Genomic DNA, 18492 nt, shown 5'->3' with positions numbered 1-18492 from the left:
AATAATTTTATTTCATTTAGGTAATTATTTTGAAATTAGAGTTTTGAATTCGTAATCCCTTGTATGAGGGAAATTGCATTGTAGGACTCAGTTAGGTTTATGAATTTTTCTGTTGCTAAATATATTGGTTGTTAATTGATTAATCAAACCACATTCGTACTGTACCAGACCCCTTGCTTTGCTGGATACGATTTACGCACGGGCAGTTAGTCTATGTGGACGCGCAAATGCAAGGTTAAAAGTGGCCACCAACCTCTTAAAAAACTATTTCCCAGATTATATTTTTATGTTTTGAAGTTTTGCAAAAAATAAATAATTAAAGCCGACATTTAATCATATGGTATTAGTCAATTGTGTTTGTAAAATGACAATGTGTAAATGAGGGTTATTTATTAAAATGATAACAAAACCTTTTTGTCTAAAGGTCATACACATTTTCGCAATCGTTTATAATATTATAGAATTATTATTTCCGTTATAAATATAAGTCTTTTAAAATGTTTTATAATTCTTTTTACAATTCTACGTTATACCACAGAAAACAGTACGTTTTCTGTGGTTATACCCACATATCTAAACCACTGGTTATTTAAATAAATGTAATCACTCTTTAAATTACAATGATTATATTTTAACTCCAATCTTTTGGAAGTATTTTGTATGAAGAGTTTTATGTTTAAATATAGAACAAAAGTAAAGATGATTTCTATATTTTTTATACAAGTAACACTAGGCCTATTCAATTGTTTTCCGTAAATGTGGCGAATACCATTCCGGTAGTTCAATAGGCTACAAAATAGAACCGATATTTATTACAGACTACTATTTATTACAGAAATATTTACTTTAACTGAGAAAAAATAAACCTCTAAGCTCCATAGGGTTTTTTTCAGAAAGATTAACTGGTAAATATTTTAGGACCGGAAAGTAAATTTCCCACTCCAACAATTTTTATGTAGGACATATTTAAACATATTTTAGAGCTTTCTAAAACCAGAAATCCTCTTTATAATACAATTAAAATAAATTTTCTTCAGTCTAAAACTATTATTGATGTTTAGTTATGTACAACAACGTACAAAGTTTAAACCACTATAATAATGATGATGGGAAACATCACATCGTTAGTGATAGATCATGTGGGTTCAAAAATATACGCTATCTACTGTAAGGAATTTTTATGAAACTGTAAATCTTAAAACGTACCTTTGCAAAATGTTATTATGTTTTCGTTCAACAAGTTCTTCACAATATTTCTGACGCTATTTCTTCTTAATTCGTTCGACTGTTTTATATGTTTATTTTTATCAAAATTATTAGCTAATTATCTGAAAATTAAACTCAATTTAAAAAATCTGTTTAGATTAACTAATCAAAGCAACCATAGACATGTTTTGTACTGATCTGGGAAAAGGTAACTTATAAACTAATTACTTTTAAATTAATGTTATAATAGTAATGTGAAAAATACCACCCATATTAATGGATTATACTGAAACAGTTTATCGTCGCAACTAATATTCAGAAAATTACAGGAAACTGTATAGAACGTATCCGTACACGACCGAAATTCACGAAATCAAATCCACCCAAATAGGCCTCGATCGAATTTTAATTGTAATAAAATTACTATGGATAAATAACTTCAACCATTCGCCACCTAAACCATAAAACAAGTTTACGCGACCAGCGAAGAGTGACGAAATGAGAGCCCGGCCTTGCAATTAATCAGCTGATCGCAGTCGGTTTATGTGTTATTACACAGCGGTTAATCAGCTGATCGCAGCGGAAACTCGTGAACGTGAGCAAGGGCTGAGTAATTAATTTCGAAACGTCGTGTGATTCGCCGCTTTTGCGCGCGCGGTCTTCAATAAACTTGCGTCACAGGTTAGAGGTTGGACTGATTATTCGTCCATTGCCACTGTTTTCATTAGATTTTCACTTTATCATGTAATTACGTTCCCCCCCTATACATAGTATATGGAGGAACGTATTGTTTTCGTCAAAATTTTTTAATTTGAGTTTTGAGTGGACATATCCATTTTGGGCCCACCTGAACACCAAAAAGTGGTTTTCAAAGTGGTGTCAGTGCGTGTGGATGTGCACAGAGCTACACACCTATGGTCAGGTATGACCACACCTGTGGTCAGATTTTTATGGAATTTGGTATGTAGGTACTAATCCACAGTATCTCCAGATATTTATTTCATTTTTTTGTAGATTTTGATTGTAATGGGGATTTTCCCATAAAACACCATAAAATAACGGGAAAGTTAGATATTCTTGAAAATGGCCTAAACGATTTTCATAAAAAATTTGTATGTAATAGTCCTTTAAATTCTGAACAAAATGGTACAAATCCCACTTCCGTAAAAATTACGGTTCAAAAGTTATTGTGACCTATGTTATTTTCCTATAAAATAACAAAAAGTCGGATTGTTGAAATAACTTGGTTTTTATCAAAACTAATATGTTATAGTCCTCATATTCCTAAAAAAAATATAGTACAACCCCCATTGCTGCAAAAATTACGGTCAAAAAATATTGCAACTTTTGTGATTTTTAACTATAAAATATAATATTTACTCCTACCACTGACCCATGATAAAGGTTGTTGATACGCTTATGGGGGGAAGTATGTGTCATATTGCTGTTACCTTTTATTTTACTCGTGTTTGATTAGTACGAGTGAACCCATGTGCAAATATTCCATTTAAACATAATTATAAAATTTATCTATTTAAAATTCGGTTCCATAAACTGTTTCGTCTCTTGATTACAATCTGGCTTAACTAAAACCCCAATTGAAGGATCAGCTGTTAAATTACAATAAACATATAATCCAACCGTTAACAGAACGTTTGTCAGCTTCACTGGATCGAGGAATCAATCTCTAAGAATAAATCAAAATCTTGGGGGCAAAGCCCGAAAAGATATTAGCTTTTTAGTCCTTTTGTCACTACCTAAATCATAAGCTTTAAAATGACACCTCAGTGGTAAAAATCTGTTAAATAAGACAGATGCAAAAGGAATGTAGCAGAGAAAAATCCTGTAATAACCCTGTAATAGAATGTGGAAATTGATGATTTTTTAACACCATATTTTTAAGTGTCAAAGATTGAGTACTTCCGTTATAAATATGTTTGAAAACAAGCATACCCTGATTATCGAACAGTTTTAATGTAGTAATAACATTTTATTTGCTATTTATAAGCTTCTTAGTGAGTCAGTGGCTCTATCGGCGTAACGCACTGTGAAAACAAAGCAGAAATTTCGTTTGTTTGCATACTACAACTCCAAATAATACTTTTTAGTACGGTTAATTCTCGTACTGTAATGTAACACTTCATTTTTCTTAAGACGTACCACAAACAGGCCTCTGAGGTCAATGTAGACAGACAAGTTCAAAGTACATAGAGCCCATCTACCTCTTAAAATTCCTAAGAAAGAAAATTAGTAACAACTAATTTATATTTTGAATTTAAATTGGTTATAATTTTGATATCTTGGAGTTTTTCAAAAAATTTGCACAGTATTGGTAGCCTAATGCAAATTCCAATTTACAAATTACATCTTTCTTGTAGGGAAACTTTATTCTGAGACTTTAAACCAATAACCATAAAGATTCACAACTTAGAACTAGTTCGCAAATTTTATTGTTTTACCAAGCATAGCTTTTTTTTATAAATACACTTTTGTTTTAGGTGTTTCTCTCGATTCTGCTTCTCCACTCGGCAAGTGCATCGGGAAAAAATCAAAATCAAAACAAAAGGTCCCTTTATGAAAGTACCGGAAGCATCACTGGTGGACAAATTGGAAACCTGGGCACCAGTCTGCCTGGAGGAGGTCTTTCAGGGTCATTGACATCTGGCCTTGGATCGTCCGATGGGTCTTCAAACTTTGGAGGACTTTCTTCAGGGCTGTCGGGATATTCAAGCGGGGGTCTTTCTTCAGGATATCCCACATTAGGACTTTCATCGGGATATTCCATCGGAGCACTTTCTTCAGGATATCCCACAGTAGGACTTTCTTCAGGACTTTCATCTGGATACTCTAGCGGAGGACTTTCTTCAGGATATCCCACAACAGGTCCTTCTTCGGGGATTTCATCTGGATATTCTAGTGGAGGACTTTCTTCGGGATATCCTACTGTAACACTTTCTTCAGGACTTTCATCTGGATATCCTAGTGGAGGACTTTCTTCTGGATTCTCCGGAATTTCTCCTGGATCCTTCTCAGTTTTCCCCTCAAACAGTATTTCTGCATCCTTCCCATCACTCTCCTCAGCCTCTATTTCAGGTGGTTCACCAGACTTTTCCTCGCTCACCACCCTCGGTGTTGGTACCCCTGTAGCCCTAGGACAACACGTGACTGTAACCAACCGTGTCGCAGTCCCGGTTCCTCAGCCCTACCCTGTCGCAGTCCATCGTGACGTTGCTGTGCCTGTGGCTCAACCTGTCGCAGTTCCGGTCGACAGGCCTGTCGCTGTGCCCGTGTCCCGGCCCTACCCTGTGACTGTGGTGAAGCATGTAGCCTATCCTGTGGAGAGGCGAGTGCCGTACGCTGTGCCGCAGCCTGTGCCGTATCCTGTTTACAAGCCTGTAGCCGTGCCTGTGGCCAGGCCGGTGCCTGTCGCGGTGTATAGGGATGTGGCTGTAGCGGTTCCCAAACCTGTTGTCGTCCATGAACACAGGCCTGAGTGTTGAAAGTGTAAGTAGCTAAACATTTTGTATGAAGTACAGACCAAATTGTTTACTAGTAATAGTATATTTCATTATATGTATCAAGAGTGACTATTTCCAAAGGGGCTTTATTTTCACATACGAGTTAGTGACAAAGACGGGAATAATCCCAGAAAATGTCGGGGAATCACGTCAAGGACAAGCTATAACACTTAAACAGAAGTCAGTAAAATAAAACCTTTTTTGAGTAAAGGAGGATAAGCTTAAAACACAAAAAAATTAGCTTATGCCTATTTATGTTTATATTTAGCTGGCCAGGTAGACAACTCATTTTAGAATCTGGGATAATATAGGTTCAGATATCTCTGCTGCAGTGGCGGTAGAATGGGGATCACTTAATCACTTTAATCATCAGTGATTTCTTTAGTTTCCATAATAAAGCTGCCAAAACGCATTTTCTCAAAGCATTGAGCAATAGCAAGATCAGCTGAATTCTAAAACCTAGATCTTTCGAGTGTTAACATTTCTCTACTGTGTTTACCGAAAATAGTTAACCTATAAAAAAAATATGATACTGAACACACATCGGTGCAGATTTCAAAATTCAACGGAAATAAAACATTTGTATCCCTTACTGCTATATTTGATGAATGAGTAATAAAGATCTACGTCACACCTTCTTCTTTTCAAATCAATCAACTACATTTCTTTTTGCGTTTGAAACCTCGCTATTTTAAACCCACAGATCAACCACAATCACTTGACATCTAAAATAAACACTCAAGACCTATACAAATCCAGAAAACTAACAAAGCTTCAGCGGCAAAAACTGCGCATCAACATAACCTTATCCCAGTTATGCCTAATCCCGGACATTACCTATACGGTTTGCAACATTCCCTAATAAGGTACTTGCCCGGGGCCGTATCACTTCCTTTATCGTATCACGACAAACCCACATAAGGACCTCAGCAACCGAACATTCGATTGTTATCTCGACCGTCGTGAGTGCAATGCTCGCATTGTACAGTTGCGTTTATTCACCCCGAAAGTAAATACGCCCACACCATTATACCCGGTTCTGCTATAACATGATTTTGCCATTCAGGTTATGCAAAAATATGTGTTCGGCCAAGAATCATTCTGATCTGGAAATACATTCGAGATATGGCGTTTACAATTGCATGTATTGTTAAGAAATCACTTTGAAATGTGAGATGGTTAGGGTGTTCCAAAAGGAACTTTTGGCAACAGTTTGTAATTGATTGTCAGTTTTATTTACAGGTAATTCAGGTCATAACTTTTCAAAATACTAACGTTTTCCAGTTTTGCATAAACACATAAATGTCCAATGTGGCTTCCACGTCTTATACCGTACAAGCAAAATGTTTTATTTAGAAAGACTGTATTACTTCTCTTAATCACTTTTGAGCCATTTTCTGAAATCGAAAGCCACAACATTTTCCCAATCCCTAAACGGAGAACCATCACGTATCTTGCAAAAGATATCTACAACGGTTCAAAGTTAGTATTTAAAGCTCTTTATACACTACGGAAAATTTTATTACAAATGTTTTTAAAATGTTTATTACATTCCTATTTATCATCATGATTAATTGAAAAAGAAAAGATCTTGACGTACATTGGTATATTGTTGTACTGAAACAATTAATGTAAATAAATTAAAAGTTAAGCCTATTCAAAATTTCAAAGATACAAAATTATTTCCTTAAACACTCTGTATGTGATTTTCTTCATGATATAATACTGACAATATCTGTATTATAAACTTTCTGTCTGCTTTCATTTTAATCCCAGTTTTCGTAAGCATGTTTATACTTGGTATAAAGAGTTACATACTACGGTGAAACTTATAAAACTAACTAGTTTGGTGTACAGTAGTTTAGTTTATTCTATGGATTTTCTACTAATTTATTTGTTCATTATTTTCAGGAGAAAACATAACGACTGCAAGCCGTCATTTTGTACATAGTTTAGAAACCATCCTGGATTAGTAAAATTAAGTTTCATGTTGCTGCCAAATATATACTTTTCCTATTTTGTAAATGCTACTTCCTTGTGCATATCCTTCCATCATCAATTACATTTTTCTTATACATTGTCCCTTTCTTTTAAGTACATTTTTGGTTATGCTGGGTTTACGTTATTTTATGACATAAGTGTGTAATCACACTCACACATGACATTTTTACCATGAATTTAATCAGTATGATGAAACGTGTCCCCAAAATTATATTATGAAACTTAACTAATAACATTGTATCACACATTGTTCAACTTTTTAATTTAATTTGACTATATTTATATGAATAATCTATCAAATTTACTTAATGTTTTCATATAAAATGCAATTTGACAATACACATTATTAAAAAGCACGACAAACCAGTAATAAAAACAAACAAATAAGCAGTTTATTTTACAGTTAAATAAGATTAAGCTACTCTGGTTAAATAATCTTAGAACATGTTAAAAAGCTAGATCTAAATACTAAAGTTGACAAAGGAGTTAAGATATAAACATGCAAGTAACATGAGTAACATGAGTGCTTTTGATGAAAAGGCGATGAATTTGGTATCTAAGGTTTTTACCTATACACTTTTTTAATCGTTACAAAAAAAATGTTTATTGTTCTTGTTCAAATGTCATCTTTGGAACAACTATGGCAGATTTTACATATTGCATCTATAAGGATTAAATTTTATAGTTGTTAAAGATATATTGTAACCTATGTCAAAAACTATAATACGCCAAGTATATATTGCAATTATGTGTCAGTTTATTTCAAGAAACCATAAGTAGTAAGAACACCACATATTTATTGCAATGATTTATGAATGCTAAATATTTTACGACTAATCACATTTTACGGGTATCAGATGCATTAGGTATGAAAAACTTTATTAGGACCTTAGCACGGGGGGTACAATGACATAAGATGAAAAATAATCACAGCTTTCCTAAATTATTCCAGTTCACATTAATTATTTTACAAAAGATTAATTTAATTGGCATTTGCAAAAGAGAGTGACAATATTAAGAGAAGGATGCATGCCAGGTGCGACTGGCATTGACCTGGATGTATAGTAACTAACTACTATGTAGGTTGTGACTACTAGAGCAGTAAAGTGGTCTATTGTCACCTCACCTGACTATACTGCGTACCACGATACATGAGTATAGTTTATTAGACATTGACTTTTCTCAAAAGACAATCATTAGAAGAACTAACGTTACATGTACTGCTGGCCTTGAACTTAGTTACAATCTGTACAAGAGTTGTAAAGTGGGTTATTGTCATCTCACCTGACTATACTGTATACTATGTTACATATTCCTTCAGTAGTCATTGACTGTAGAAGGACAATGATGAGAAAAAGTAACAGTTACGTTACAGGTACAGCTGACCTTGACCTAGAGAAAAGAATCACTACATAGAGAAGGTTATTGTATGACTGCACCGTCTCCATACATTTCGTTATTAAGTTAGCTATGAGTTTAGCTTAGTTCAATTAGTCTTTTATTGTGTTTATTTAACTTTTTATTATTTATAGTGGGTCTATATAGTTATACCACACTTTTATGGATTTTGAACGTTTTTGAATTAAGTGATATTAGTTTTAACTTACCATCAAAATTAATTTTCTTCTGTTATTTTATATTTACTCTAGTAAGTTGTCTTACACAGACTGCAAGTGGTTTACACAAACGTGTTTTAACAAGCAAATAGAACTGACAAATAATCTTGACCGCACAGTCTACGATATGCTTAAGTGCCTCGTCTTTGGAAATATATTTAACAAATATAAGCTTAACCCCTCATCCATGCAATATACAGAAGTAGAGTGATTTGATACAAATAGTAGATTATTCAATTGAAAATCATAATTTAATCTGAAAGGTATTTGACTAATTCATAACACTCCATGAACCTGAGAATCTGAAGTAAAAACTGACTTTTAAGATCCATTCAGAAAAACTTCTGGAAAAGTAATAACTACTCACAACTAATGGTAACTGGTTAATTTGGAGACCTCATTTATGAGGTTTATGTACCTTGTCCTTGGCTCACTCCTCAGATATATACAACAAAAACTAAACACAAATTACTCCACTACTTCTTACTTTGCTCATAAATAATATCAAATTGTATTCCGATAAACTAAAATTTCAAAACCCTACAGTTTACATCAATAATTGAACGCTGTAATTATTAAAACGTTGTTAAACGCTGGGTTATTTTAAAATCAAAAAGTTATTATTAATATTAAAATAAGATTCAACCCTTGCCGATTTGGCTAACAAGTAACTCTAGTCTTAACTTGAGTATGTAGTAGTGAAGTTGTAATGAAAGGCAGATGACCCAGCTGAGAAGATGACACGTTATCTGACCTTCACCTTGACCTTGAAAGGTCACCTACAACCGGTTTTACTACACTGTCATTACTAGTACGACTCATCCCATTCATGAGCTTCTCCATTCATAGTACTAATTTGTAAACGAATTATTTACATATGATTTTAATTTAATTTTGGTTAATCGCACTGAATTATACAACTAAATCTCATTTTAGAATCGTGTATTGTGTTTTACTCCAGTTTTGCTTTATTTTATTTATTTATACATTTTATTTTTTTTAGTTTAATGAAGTTTTTAAGATGTTTTTATTAAAGGTTTAATCTCAATTTTTTTTATTTTATTCGCGTTGAAATGAAATTAAAATTAATACATTCGAAATGTCATGATAGTTAACGTATTTTATAATTAGGAAAAACAGTTGAGGACAACATTTGAGGGTGATTATAGAATGGAGATTCATTAACCATAGCTGATGGTTTAGGTATTTATGAAATTGTACAGGAAAAAAAAATATCGTAACCTTTTACAGCTTGTAAAGAGTTAACCTTTTCTACTATATGAGTTAAGTGTCTTGAATGATTTTACAAACATTTTCTGTTTCATGGTTGATTTAAAATAGAAAAAATCATTCAAATATCAAATACTGTAGTATATTTTTTCAATAAGCAATAAAATTTATAAATCTATATAAATAATGAAATTATTTAGTGTAAAACTTTTGTTTACTGATTAAATTAACACAGAGACTGTAAATACAACGGATGACAGCTTCAATAATACAATCGTTGTTTTATTAGTTCAAAATCTTCGGCTGAGTAGGCAGGATTACTCAAGCCAATTACATTACTTTCCAAGCGGAATCAGCTGTACACGTGGTACTTAGATTCTTGATAATGTTATCAATATAGTATTTATCCAACCCTGATTATTGATAATATCAATCCAGTCACCCAACTCATAAATCTGGAACAGAACGTAATGTGTAATCATCAACTGTAATAAAATCAGTTTCCTTACATAGGAGAACTAGAATTATGATTACGTATAATCAATTGTGAAGTAATTTTAAAACCTCTTAAATTAACATTCTGTTTGCATGGTGGTGTATGTCATGTTTGCATCATGGACTAAGTGGTCATCATCACCACACAGAAATTTCTTTCGATAAATTATTTCTCTTATACTGTAGCAGAATGTCCAATGTGTTTCTGCATGTTTCTTTCATGATTGTTGTTGTTTTTGTGTGCATGTTTCTTTCTGTGTGGTGATATAGTGTTGGGGCCTCACTTCTGTGCTATTGCCTTATCATATTTATTAATATTTTATGGTTTATCTAGTTGATGCCTCTAGTTAAGTTTTAAAATGTTCAGAGTTTATCGTATCTATTGCGCATTGTTCTCTTTTGGATATTTGTTGCTTTTGCATCCATACTATGTATTTTTTTAGTGTTTCAAAAATTGGGTTTGCTTTTTGTTATATTCTACTTTGTTAATATTTATTATTATTATTTTTCTGTATGTGTTACTAGTTATTTATTGCAACTTGCTGTGATACAATAGTTCTTATTTTTTCTCAAATTTCTTTCGTAATTCTAAGTGTACATAGATAGCTTTAATGGTCACACGCATGTTATTATTACGTATTCTTTTTTTACCTTTGGCCATCTATAAAAAAATATTGAAATGTTCAATGTAAAAATGGTCTTTACCGTTAAATAAATAAATTAATAAATAAATACGTAAAGTAATACGTTCAAAGACCTACATTTCCTACAAAGGTCACCAGTCCAAGTGACAACGATGCAAATATGATACAGTTTGCCTTGACTCAGCAGACCAGTTTGTTGACATTCTGACTGTTCTACCAACTGTCTGCCAGGTTTTGGGCAAAAACCAAGGCCACCTGACAGCGCTAGTGGGGACGTCTTTTGAAGAAATCATGAAAGTGCATTTGTTTTGCTATATGAAAGAACAACTAACATGAGATATTTTTATAAAGTGACAAAACATTTTTAATACATGCGTTTCGGAGTCAAGAAATAATATTTTGTTAATAAGGTTATAACGCAGAACACCCGATAGTGATGAATATGGAGTATGGAATTTGCTGATCGGACAGCTGATTTACCAGCTAATCAGCTGATGTTATTTAGTTTATGCATGTCGTACATCTTCGCTGTAGTCATAATTGAACTGTCTGCATCTCCCACTAGAGGCGCTAGTGGTCAGACACAGACTAATGAACAATGGAGACTGCAAGTTTCAACATCACAGGATTTACTGCCGTATATTTTAACAGCTGATTTATTGTTTCGATATCGAAAACTAGAGTGGTAAATGTAATATGTCTTCCTAACAACCTGTAGATTCTATGGAGTTGATTTAGACAAAGACTTTTCCTTGTAGGATCTCATTTAGTTTTGATGGTGGGATGTTGTCCTTCTACGGCGCGTCGTTGGATGGTTTTAGAATAGTCCTGCTTTAGCTTACATCTCTCTCTGTTTACATCGGCGCTCCTCTTCACAGTCGTGGAGACCGGAGAGTCGTTAATCTACAGAGCTCACTCTCCTATCCTTAGAAAAAAAATATATCAAATGTATCAACAAGTTGCGTTTGTTTCTCTTACTATGAAATTACAGCTCAGCATTAACGGTTAATATCTATAGATACATACTTAGATACATACTTAAATTTAGACACAAATCTAAACTCAATTTTAAAATCCTTACTTAGTAAATATCATTTTTTTACTGTATTGAATACTACCCTGTAAAAACAGTTGAACAAAACCTAAAGAATGTTATAGTTTTGATTGTACTAAATATAAATATTCTATGCTGCTGTACAGACTTTAGAGTAAAAACTAACAGTGATAGAATAAAAAAAATATTGTTTCCGCCCAGGATCGAACTGGGGACCTTCTGCGTGTTAGGCAGACGTGATAACCGCTATACCACGGAAACCTTGTAAACGGAGTGTGGAATACCAATTAAAAATAGACAGGTCTATTCGTCTTTTGAAGTCTTCTAACTCTTTTTTTTATTAAAACACTAAAAAACTGTGACGCAAGTTTGTTTGTATTTTTTATAAAATTGGAATAATGTTTTACCCTAAGTTCCCTACATAGACGAATTCCCTGTGGTTCCAAATAAAATTATTGTGATTGTTTTTTAATGCTCAATTGTAAGCAAATTTTCTTAACATTTGACCATTTTATACACGAAAAATGTTAACATTTATCTTTAATTAAATTGCGAGGTTCGTGTTAAAAACAACCAGTTATCCCCTTGTTCTGGAATTAAAAATCATTCGAATGCCAGAGTAATTCGTTATCTGTACCCAAATACTACATGCAAGTTGGGTTAGGGGGTTAGTTTGGTATAGTTCATTTAATTTAGTTTTCATTTTATTCTTAATAGGAAATACTTATTTCGTTTGAGACCTCCTCGTTAATTCACGACCACTAATTTGTACATGACAATAAGCAATTGCAATTGTCAGCTATGTATTGGTTCTAACTTAACCTAACAGAAAACCGTCGTTTAACTCAAAATAAATCAATCCTTTTTTCAGTATTTATAGATAGTTATAACATGCATACGTATAAATAATATTGCTCTGCAAATACAGTATTAAAAATACATCTCGTTGAAATAAGATGAATGCAATAACTATCCTAACCTAACCCAATTTCAATTTATAGTGGTTATAGTATTTAACAGGTTGCATCAATTTTTATTTCACTATCAACAAACTTTTACGAAAAACCAAAGTCCAATCTTGTCCCATATCCCCAACACAGTCTAGACGGGAGCCAGACGACAGATAAGGCAGCCAATGGACCGTGACACACACCGCGCATGCGTTGTTACGTCACATCTGATCAGCTGTTTGGCGGGAACGCAGCGCGCCTGGCGGGAGCGCACATAACTAATGTGCTCTAATAACACTGACTCGACCGCTTTGCCACTTTGCTGAGAGTGTGCTCGTGACACCTAAGCTGGCACTTGGCCTAGCGCGGGCAATGTAGGCGGGAGGAGGGTGGAGGTAGGGAAAAGACCGGACTGCAAACATTTCCGCTGCCTCACGGGGTTGACTCCCCTTGCATTGTACTTGAGCGCCTTCATATGGGTCGCGAGGACAGTTGATGCAACCCGCATGACGAGACATGATGTTTTTGAAATAGGTTCTAGTAGCGATAGGCCAAGTGCCAGCTTAGATGTCACGAGCAGCTTCCGGTCCGGTGTGCTGTAACTGTACACGGAAGATGGACTAGACACAACGAGCAAACGCACTATTAAGAATAAGTTTATTTGTCGAATATACTACAGTAAATACCTATTTCAACACGGGTCGCCGGAATTTTACCCCCTGGAATTTTACCCCCTGGGCAAAGCTGACGTCACTATGACGTAGTAGCCTGAGTGGCCAAAAGTTTGTTCGCGGCCGGAATTTTACCCCCGCGGATTTCGAAGTCTAATGAAAATAGTCAGAGCGTGATTAATTCAATTAGCGATAAAAACCGGAATTTTACCCCCTGTCCATATAACTAGTGTTTAGACAACTGAAATGTACGGGCCGGATTTTTACCCCCCGGAATTTTACCCCCGGATTTTTACCCCCCGGAATTTTACCCCCTGGCCGATTTTAGAAATTGAATGATTGGTTTTCTTATTTCTGTTTTTAATTAATTGTAAACATTTCATTATTTAGTGAAAAACAATGTTTTACCATGGTTGTATAATAAATCGTTAAAGAAATATTCGATACAATTATCATTCAGTTGATTGTATATACGTCATATTAACCAAAAGTTGGCTTCAAAGATCGAATCCTAATACTTGAATCTCAAAATTAAAATTAAAAACATGTTCGATTAGTTAATGTCACAAATATATTAAGATAGGCTACTTAATAATAAAATGTTTACTATTAAATTAAAATAGAATGAAGATAATTGATCATTCTCACTAATTTCTATATCTAGCCAGGGGGTAAAATTCCGGGGGTAAAATCCGGGGGGTAAAATTCCGGGGGTAAAATTCCGGGGGGTAAAAATCCGGGCCGTACACTCTAGGTTTTTATAATTTGATGTGTTCTGATTAAATTCACAACCGTGAAAATATATGTTTAATTCCGCGTTTAATCCATCGAGCTGATGTCGCGAAACTCAAAAGTTCGCGGCCGGAATTTTACCCCCTGGTTTGTGACGTCACGTTTGCCCAGGGGGTAAAATTCCAGGGGGATAAAAATCCGCTACCCCTTCGATACATCTACATTTATGTTGTGAATATTTACATGTAAATGATGTACATTTAAGATTTTACAATGTGTCATCATAAGGTGTAGGTTTAATTGGAAACTGAGAGAATCAAAATTGTGTCCTTACTTTTTTATAATAAAATATCGGCTTCAAATTTGGAGTGATAGTTTACCAATTTCTTAGATTTTGGTGTTTGTAAAACCGATAAGTCTTTTGTGGAATATTAAAAGGTAAATACAGCTGCCTTACGGATTATAGATGAATCCTAGGATATACTATGTGAATTTCTGGGCCCTTTGGCACTTCAGGGTTTACATGCCATATTTACGGATATGGAATTCTTTTATCTCCAAATATTATGAATATATTTTCTCATTTCCAAAATATCAACAGATATCAAATATCAAATAAACTTATAGTCTAAATGTTATACAAGGGACACTAAATTATTCCCCTTCGATATATCTTTTGTTGTTGTGTTTTTTTTTATGTGAAGTCCCGAAAGTCCTAACATTATGGCACTTCTCGAAGAGCAAGTGTTTAATAGGATACAGTATAACCACTAAAACAAGTCTCTCATGGGGATAGTAAAATAAGACTGATTAAGATTGACTCGAGTTTTTCAATAACACGTGATTAGGGATAATTTAAAATCAATGGTATTTAAAAGGTCACTTGTTATTAGGGGTGACGTGTCACCTTGGGTCTTATTTTTTGGCTTTAATGTACAAACCTAAAATATATATATATTTTTAAGCAAACACAATTTCAAAATACGTCATACTTCCCCATTAGGACCTTTTGTGATATTTGACCCGGTGCAGGACGTGAGGCCTCTTTAGGCCCATTCTTGTAACACAGACACACCTTTTTAATTGCCCCATCCCAACATCTGGCCGTGTTTAAATGTCACAGTTCGATTCCCCAACTTCACTTTCTCTAGAGGATGTCAGGCATCTTTAGTCAATTAGCGTTTAGATAACGTGTGCCAAAGTTTATTGTTATCGTTCGAAATTCTCGGCGCTTCCTGAGAGGTATGAATGTCTGTAATGATCTAAGAATTTCAATGAATGAAAAAGTGCTTTGATGGATTAGCTACACTATTTAAAGTTCATACAGTAAAATATAAATCCTAATAGACAAATGAAGCTTTATGAATTTGGCCTAGCACTTAACAACAATGATGTTTTTGATCGTCTATTGTTTGGTATACAGTTGGACTTTTTGTAAGGAAATTAGGTTAAGTCGGAATTTAGGTAATTTACAATTTATGACCATATAATATTTTGGGGTTTGAAGTTTGCAAGTAAATAACAGCAGATAAAGGCATATCTGAGGCGATGAGTTAGCGCTGAACCTGGTCAGAACCGGGAGGAAAACTAGAATATAATTTTCCACATGGGTGGAAAATACGGTATCTAAGATGTAACACCAAAAAATGCCATTGAGTAGTTATTTTATACTGGAATATGATCGTATTTTTTCAAGAAGTTTTGTTTTTTTGCAATTTAGGAACTTTGCAATATCTGCGTAAGTGTAATAATGTCAAATGATCTTTTTTACAATATATAATTTCAAACCTACTTGTTTATTTCCCAAACTATAATGTTATAATGTTGTTTTACTACGTATGCTCACAATTTCTTTTGATCCATTTAAGTATTTTATCCATTGTTTTTACATAAGCGAGATCCAGAGACAAAATATGTTAAAGTGGTATCTTTTTTAATGGATAAGCTTATATGTATCAACTTGTATTAAGGTTTCCGTGGTGTAGCGGTTATCACGTCTGCCTAACACGCAGAAGGTCCCCAGTTCGATCCTGGGCGGAAACAGAAACTTTTGAACGTGGTGATTATTTATTCAAACTTTTACGATAAAGTACAAGTGCAAAGTGCTGGGAGACTAATATTATGGTGAAAGTAAGTAGCTTATATTTTATAGCGTTTATTAAATTATCTTTACAAATCTGATTTTCTACATTCAAAACATACCCCTGAATGATTAATTATTGCAGTTCATAATACATATAGAATGGGGTTTCAGATATTTAAGGATTTTATTATTTTTATTTTTATAAATAATCCTGAGAAGTACCTTATAAGGATAGACTATTTAGCCCAGCAGAAAAACGTTGCATTTACTTGTACAACTATGGCTTTGATCGAAATAGAGTATATATTGTTAGAGTTGTATTCTAATATTGTATAGTTTGATTTTTAAGCTGTTATTTGTAATATTTTTACTTAATGCAAGGTTTTACTTTACTGAGTTATAAACTGTCAAAACGTACAACTTATGTATCCATATCCATTCTTAAGCTTCTGTTTTATTAAATAATGAATTTAATGTTAATTAGGATTATCGCACATTCAAAAGTTCTCCAAAAAAATCCATGCTATGATGAGTTGAACTACTTCCATAACAAATTTTAAAACTTAAATCATTAAAATAATGAAATAGTGCAATATACAGGGTGTTTCCAAAATGTCTGGCCATATTTTCTGGACTTGTTCCTTGGGCCAAGAGAAACATAAAATGCTGTATGAGTATGGGTCTAAAATGCCTAGATTTCTGTTTTTCTGTATGTTTGTGATTTTTATTAATTATTTTATAGCTTGGAAATTTTTTTGAGATATAAATTTTAAAATTGGTATAAATATGTATTTTAGTAGGTAAAAAGAGCTTACAATGTTTCGTTTTAACATCTCAAGCCGTTTCAATATGGCGGCCATAAAAAAATATGTAATGCCAAATTTCATGAAAACCGTAAATATTAAGAACATTTTTTTCAGCTCAAAAATATAGAGAATTAAGTCCAAATCAAATGAGACCTTGTTTGTTAAAATCAGATGACAATCACCGAGTTATCGGGGTTTTTCTTCATTGAGTTACGCAATTTAATAGATTTTACAGAGCAGTACCTATGGTAGTCCTATTAAATTGCGGACAGATTGTCTAGGCCTAGTTCCTATTTGATAAACAGAAATCTAGGAATTTTCGACTCATACTTATATGGCATTTTATGTTTGTCTTAGCCCAAGGAACAATTTAACAAAATATGTCCAGACAATTTGGATACACCCTGTACACTTTTCTAACATAACCAATGTCAAACAAAACAGCCTAAATTTTGTGTTCAAAGGATTCTCTGAGGTAAAACATTTAATAGTCTCTGTGGTTTATGAGCTGTGAAAATCAATAAATTTCAATCTGAAATTAGTTCGTGCAAGGTTTTTTAAGTGGGAGGAGTGACCTTATAAGAGAAAGGCATGTAGGTTCCCAAGGCATCCTATAAAACACTATTGTTACTCTCATTCTGGACTATTATACAACACCACATAAAGCAGGTTCTAAGAATAGTTTAATAAAGTAGAATATAGCATAATTCCCTGTGAGGTTCGACGGTTAAAAGTTTATGTTGGAAACGTAGTGCTAGCCTAGGAACACATGGTAAAACTGGGTTATGTAAGGTCATATGTTTCGAAACTATATTTTAAATGTTTATAGCAATTATTTATGTGTGAAGTGAAATAGCTTGGTGTTAGGGATGAATGAATCCATCGCAAGTGTAGTAAAAACTAAATAGATTAGGTGCAAGTGAACATGCCGATATTTAGCTTTAAGATGCAGTAGCAATTTTGGAATGGAGATTTCTTTAGCAAATAATCATAAATGAGAAAACAAAAAGCATTAACTAATTTTAAATGGGCAAAGGAAGGGATATTGTTAGCTTAGGGGTTATCGTCTCGGACTTGCCAAAAAAGGAGGGCTCTATCTAAAAGCCGTATATTGTATATTCGACACAGCATAAAAAATTAGAGCTTTAAGGCAATTGATTTTTGAAGAATTTGTAATTGATTTATACGTAAACAAACGTAAACAACAATCAAAACTATTATGGACCATCAAAAACAATCACAAGTTACCTTCTTCAATATATTTAGCCATCGGGCCTCGTTTGAGCAAATGAGCAAAGGACTAAAATGGTTAAAATTAAATTACTCGGATTTGTAGGGACAAACATTCGCTTTGAAAATAAACATGTACGTTCAAAATAAGATTTTATCGAAAAAAATAGATTACTTGGCATATCACCATTACATAAATTACAAGGTAATTAAATTGCAAACAAAACCAACTGCTGATTAAAATGCAAAATCAAGG

General features: G+C 33.5%; 1 protein-coding gene and 2 non-coding genes across 3 annotated transcripts in view; 2 read left to right on the top strand and 1 right to left on the bottom strand.

Annotated features, from left to right (window-relative positions):
* LOC128984864 (uncharacterized) overlaps positions 1-18492 on the top strand; it is a 31305-nt gene that overhangs the window by 54 nt on the left and 12759 nt on the right. Inside the window, exon 2 of the mRNA XM_054404234.1 lies at positions 3705-4703. Within this exon, the coding sequence (XP_054260209.1) occupies positions 3705-4703 (999 nt within the window). The remainder of the gene's footprint in view (positions 1-3704; positions 4704-18492) is intronic.
* Trnav-aac (transfer RNA valine (anticodon AAC)) lies at positions 11953-12025 on the bottom strand. Its single transcript has one exon. It is a non-coding gene; the product is annotated as a tRNA-Val (tRNA).
* Trnav-aac (transfer RNA valine (anticodon AAC)) lies at positions 16088-16160 on the top strand. Its single transcript has one exon. It is a non-coding gene; the product is annotated as a tRNA-Val (tRNA).

The sequence above is a fragment of the Macrosteles quadrilineatus genome, unplaced genomic scaffold (genome assembly GCF_028750875.1).
Source record: "Macrosteles quadrilineatus isolate MER2022 unplaced genomic scaffold, UCM_ALF_1.0 Scaffold_2__2_contigs__length_208266976, whole genome shotgun sequence".
NCBI lineage: Eukaryota > Metazoa > Arthropoda > Insecta > Hemiptera > Cicadellidae > Macrosteles > Macrosteles quadrilineatus.
Note: the sequence above shows the minus strand (reverse complement) of the source record. Positions and strands in the feature narration are given on the sequence as shown.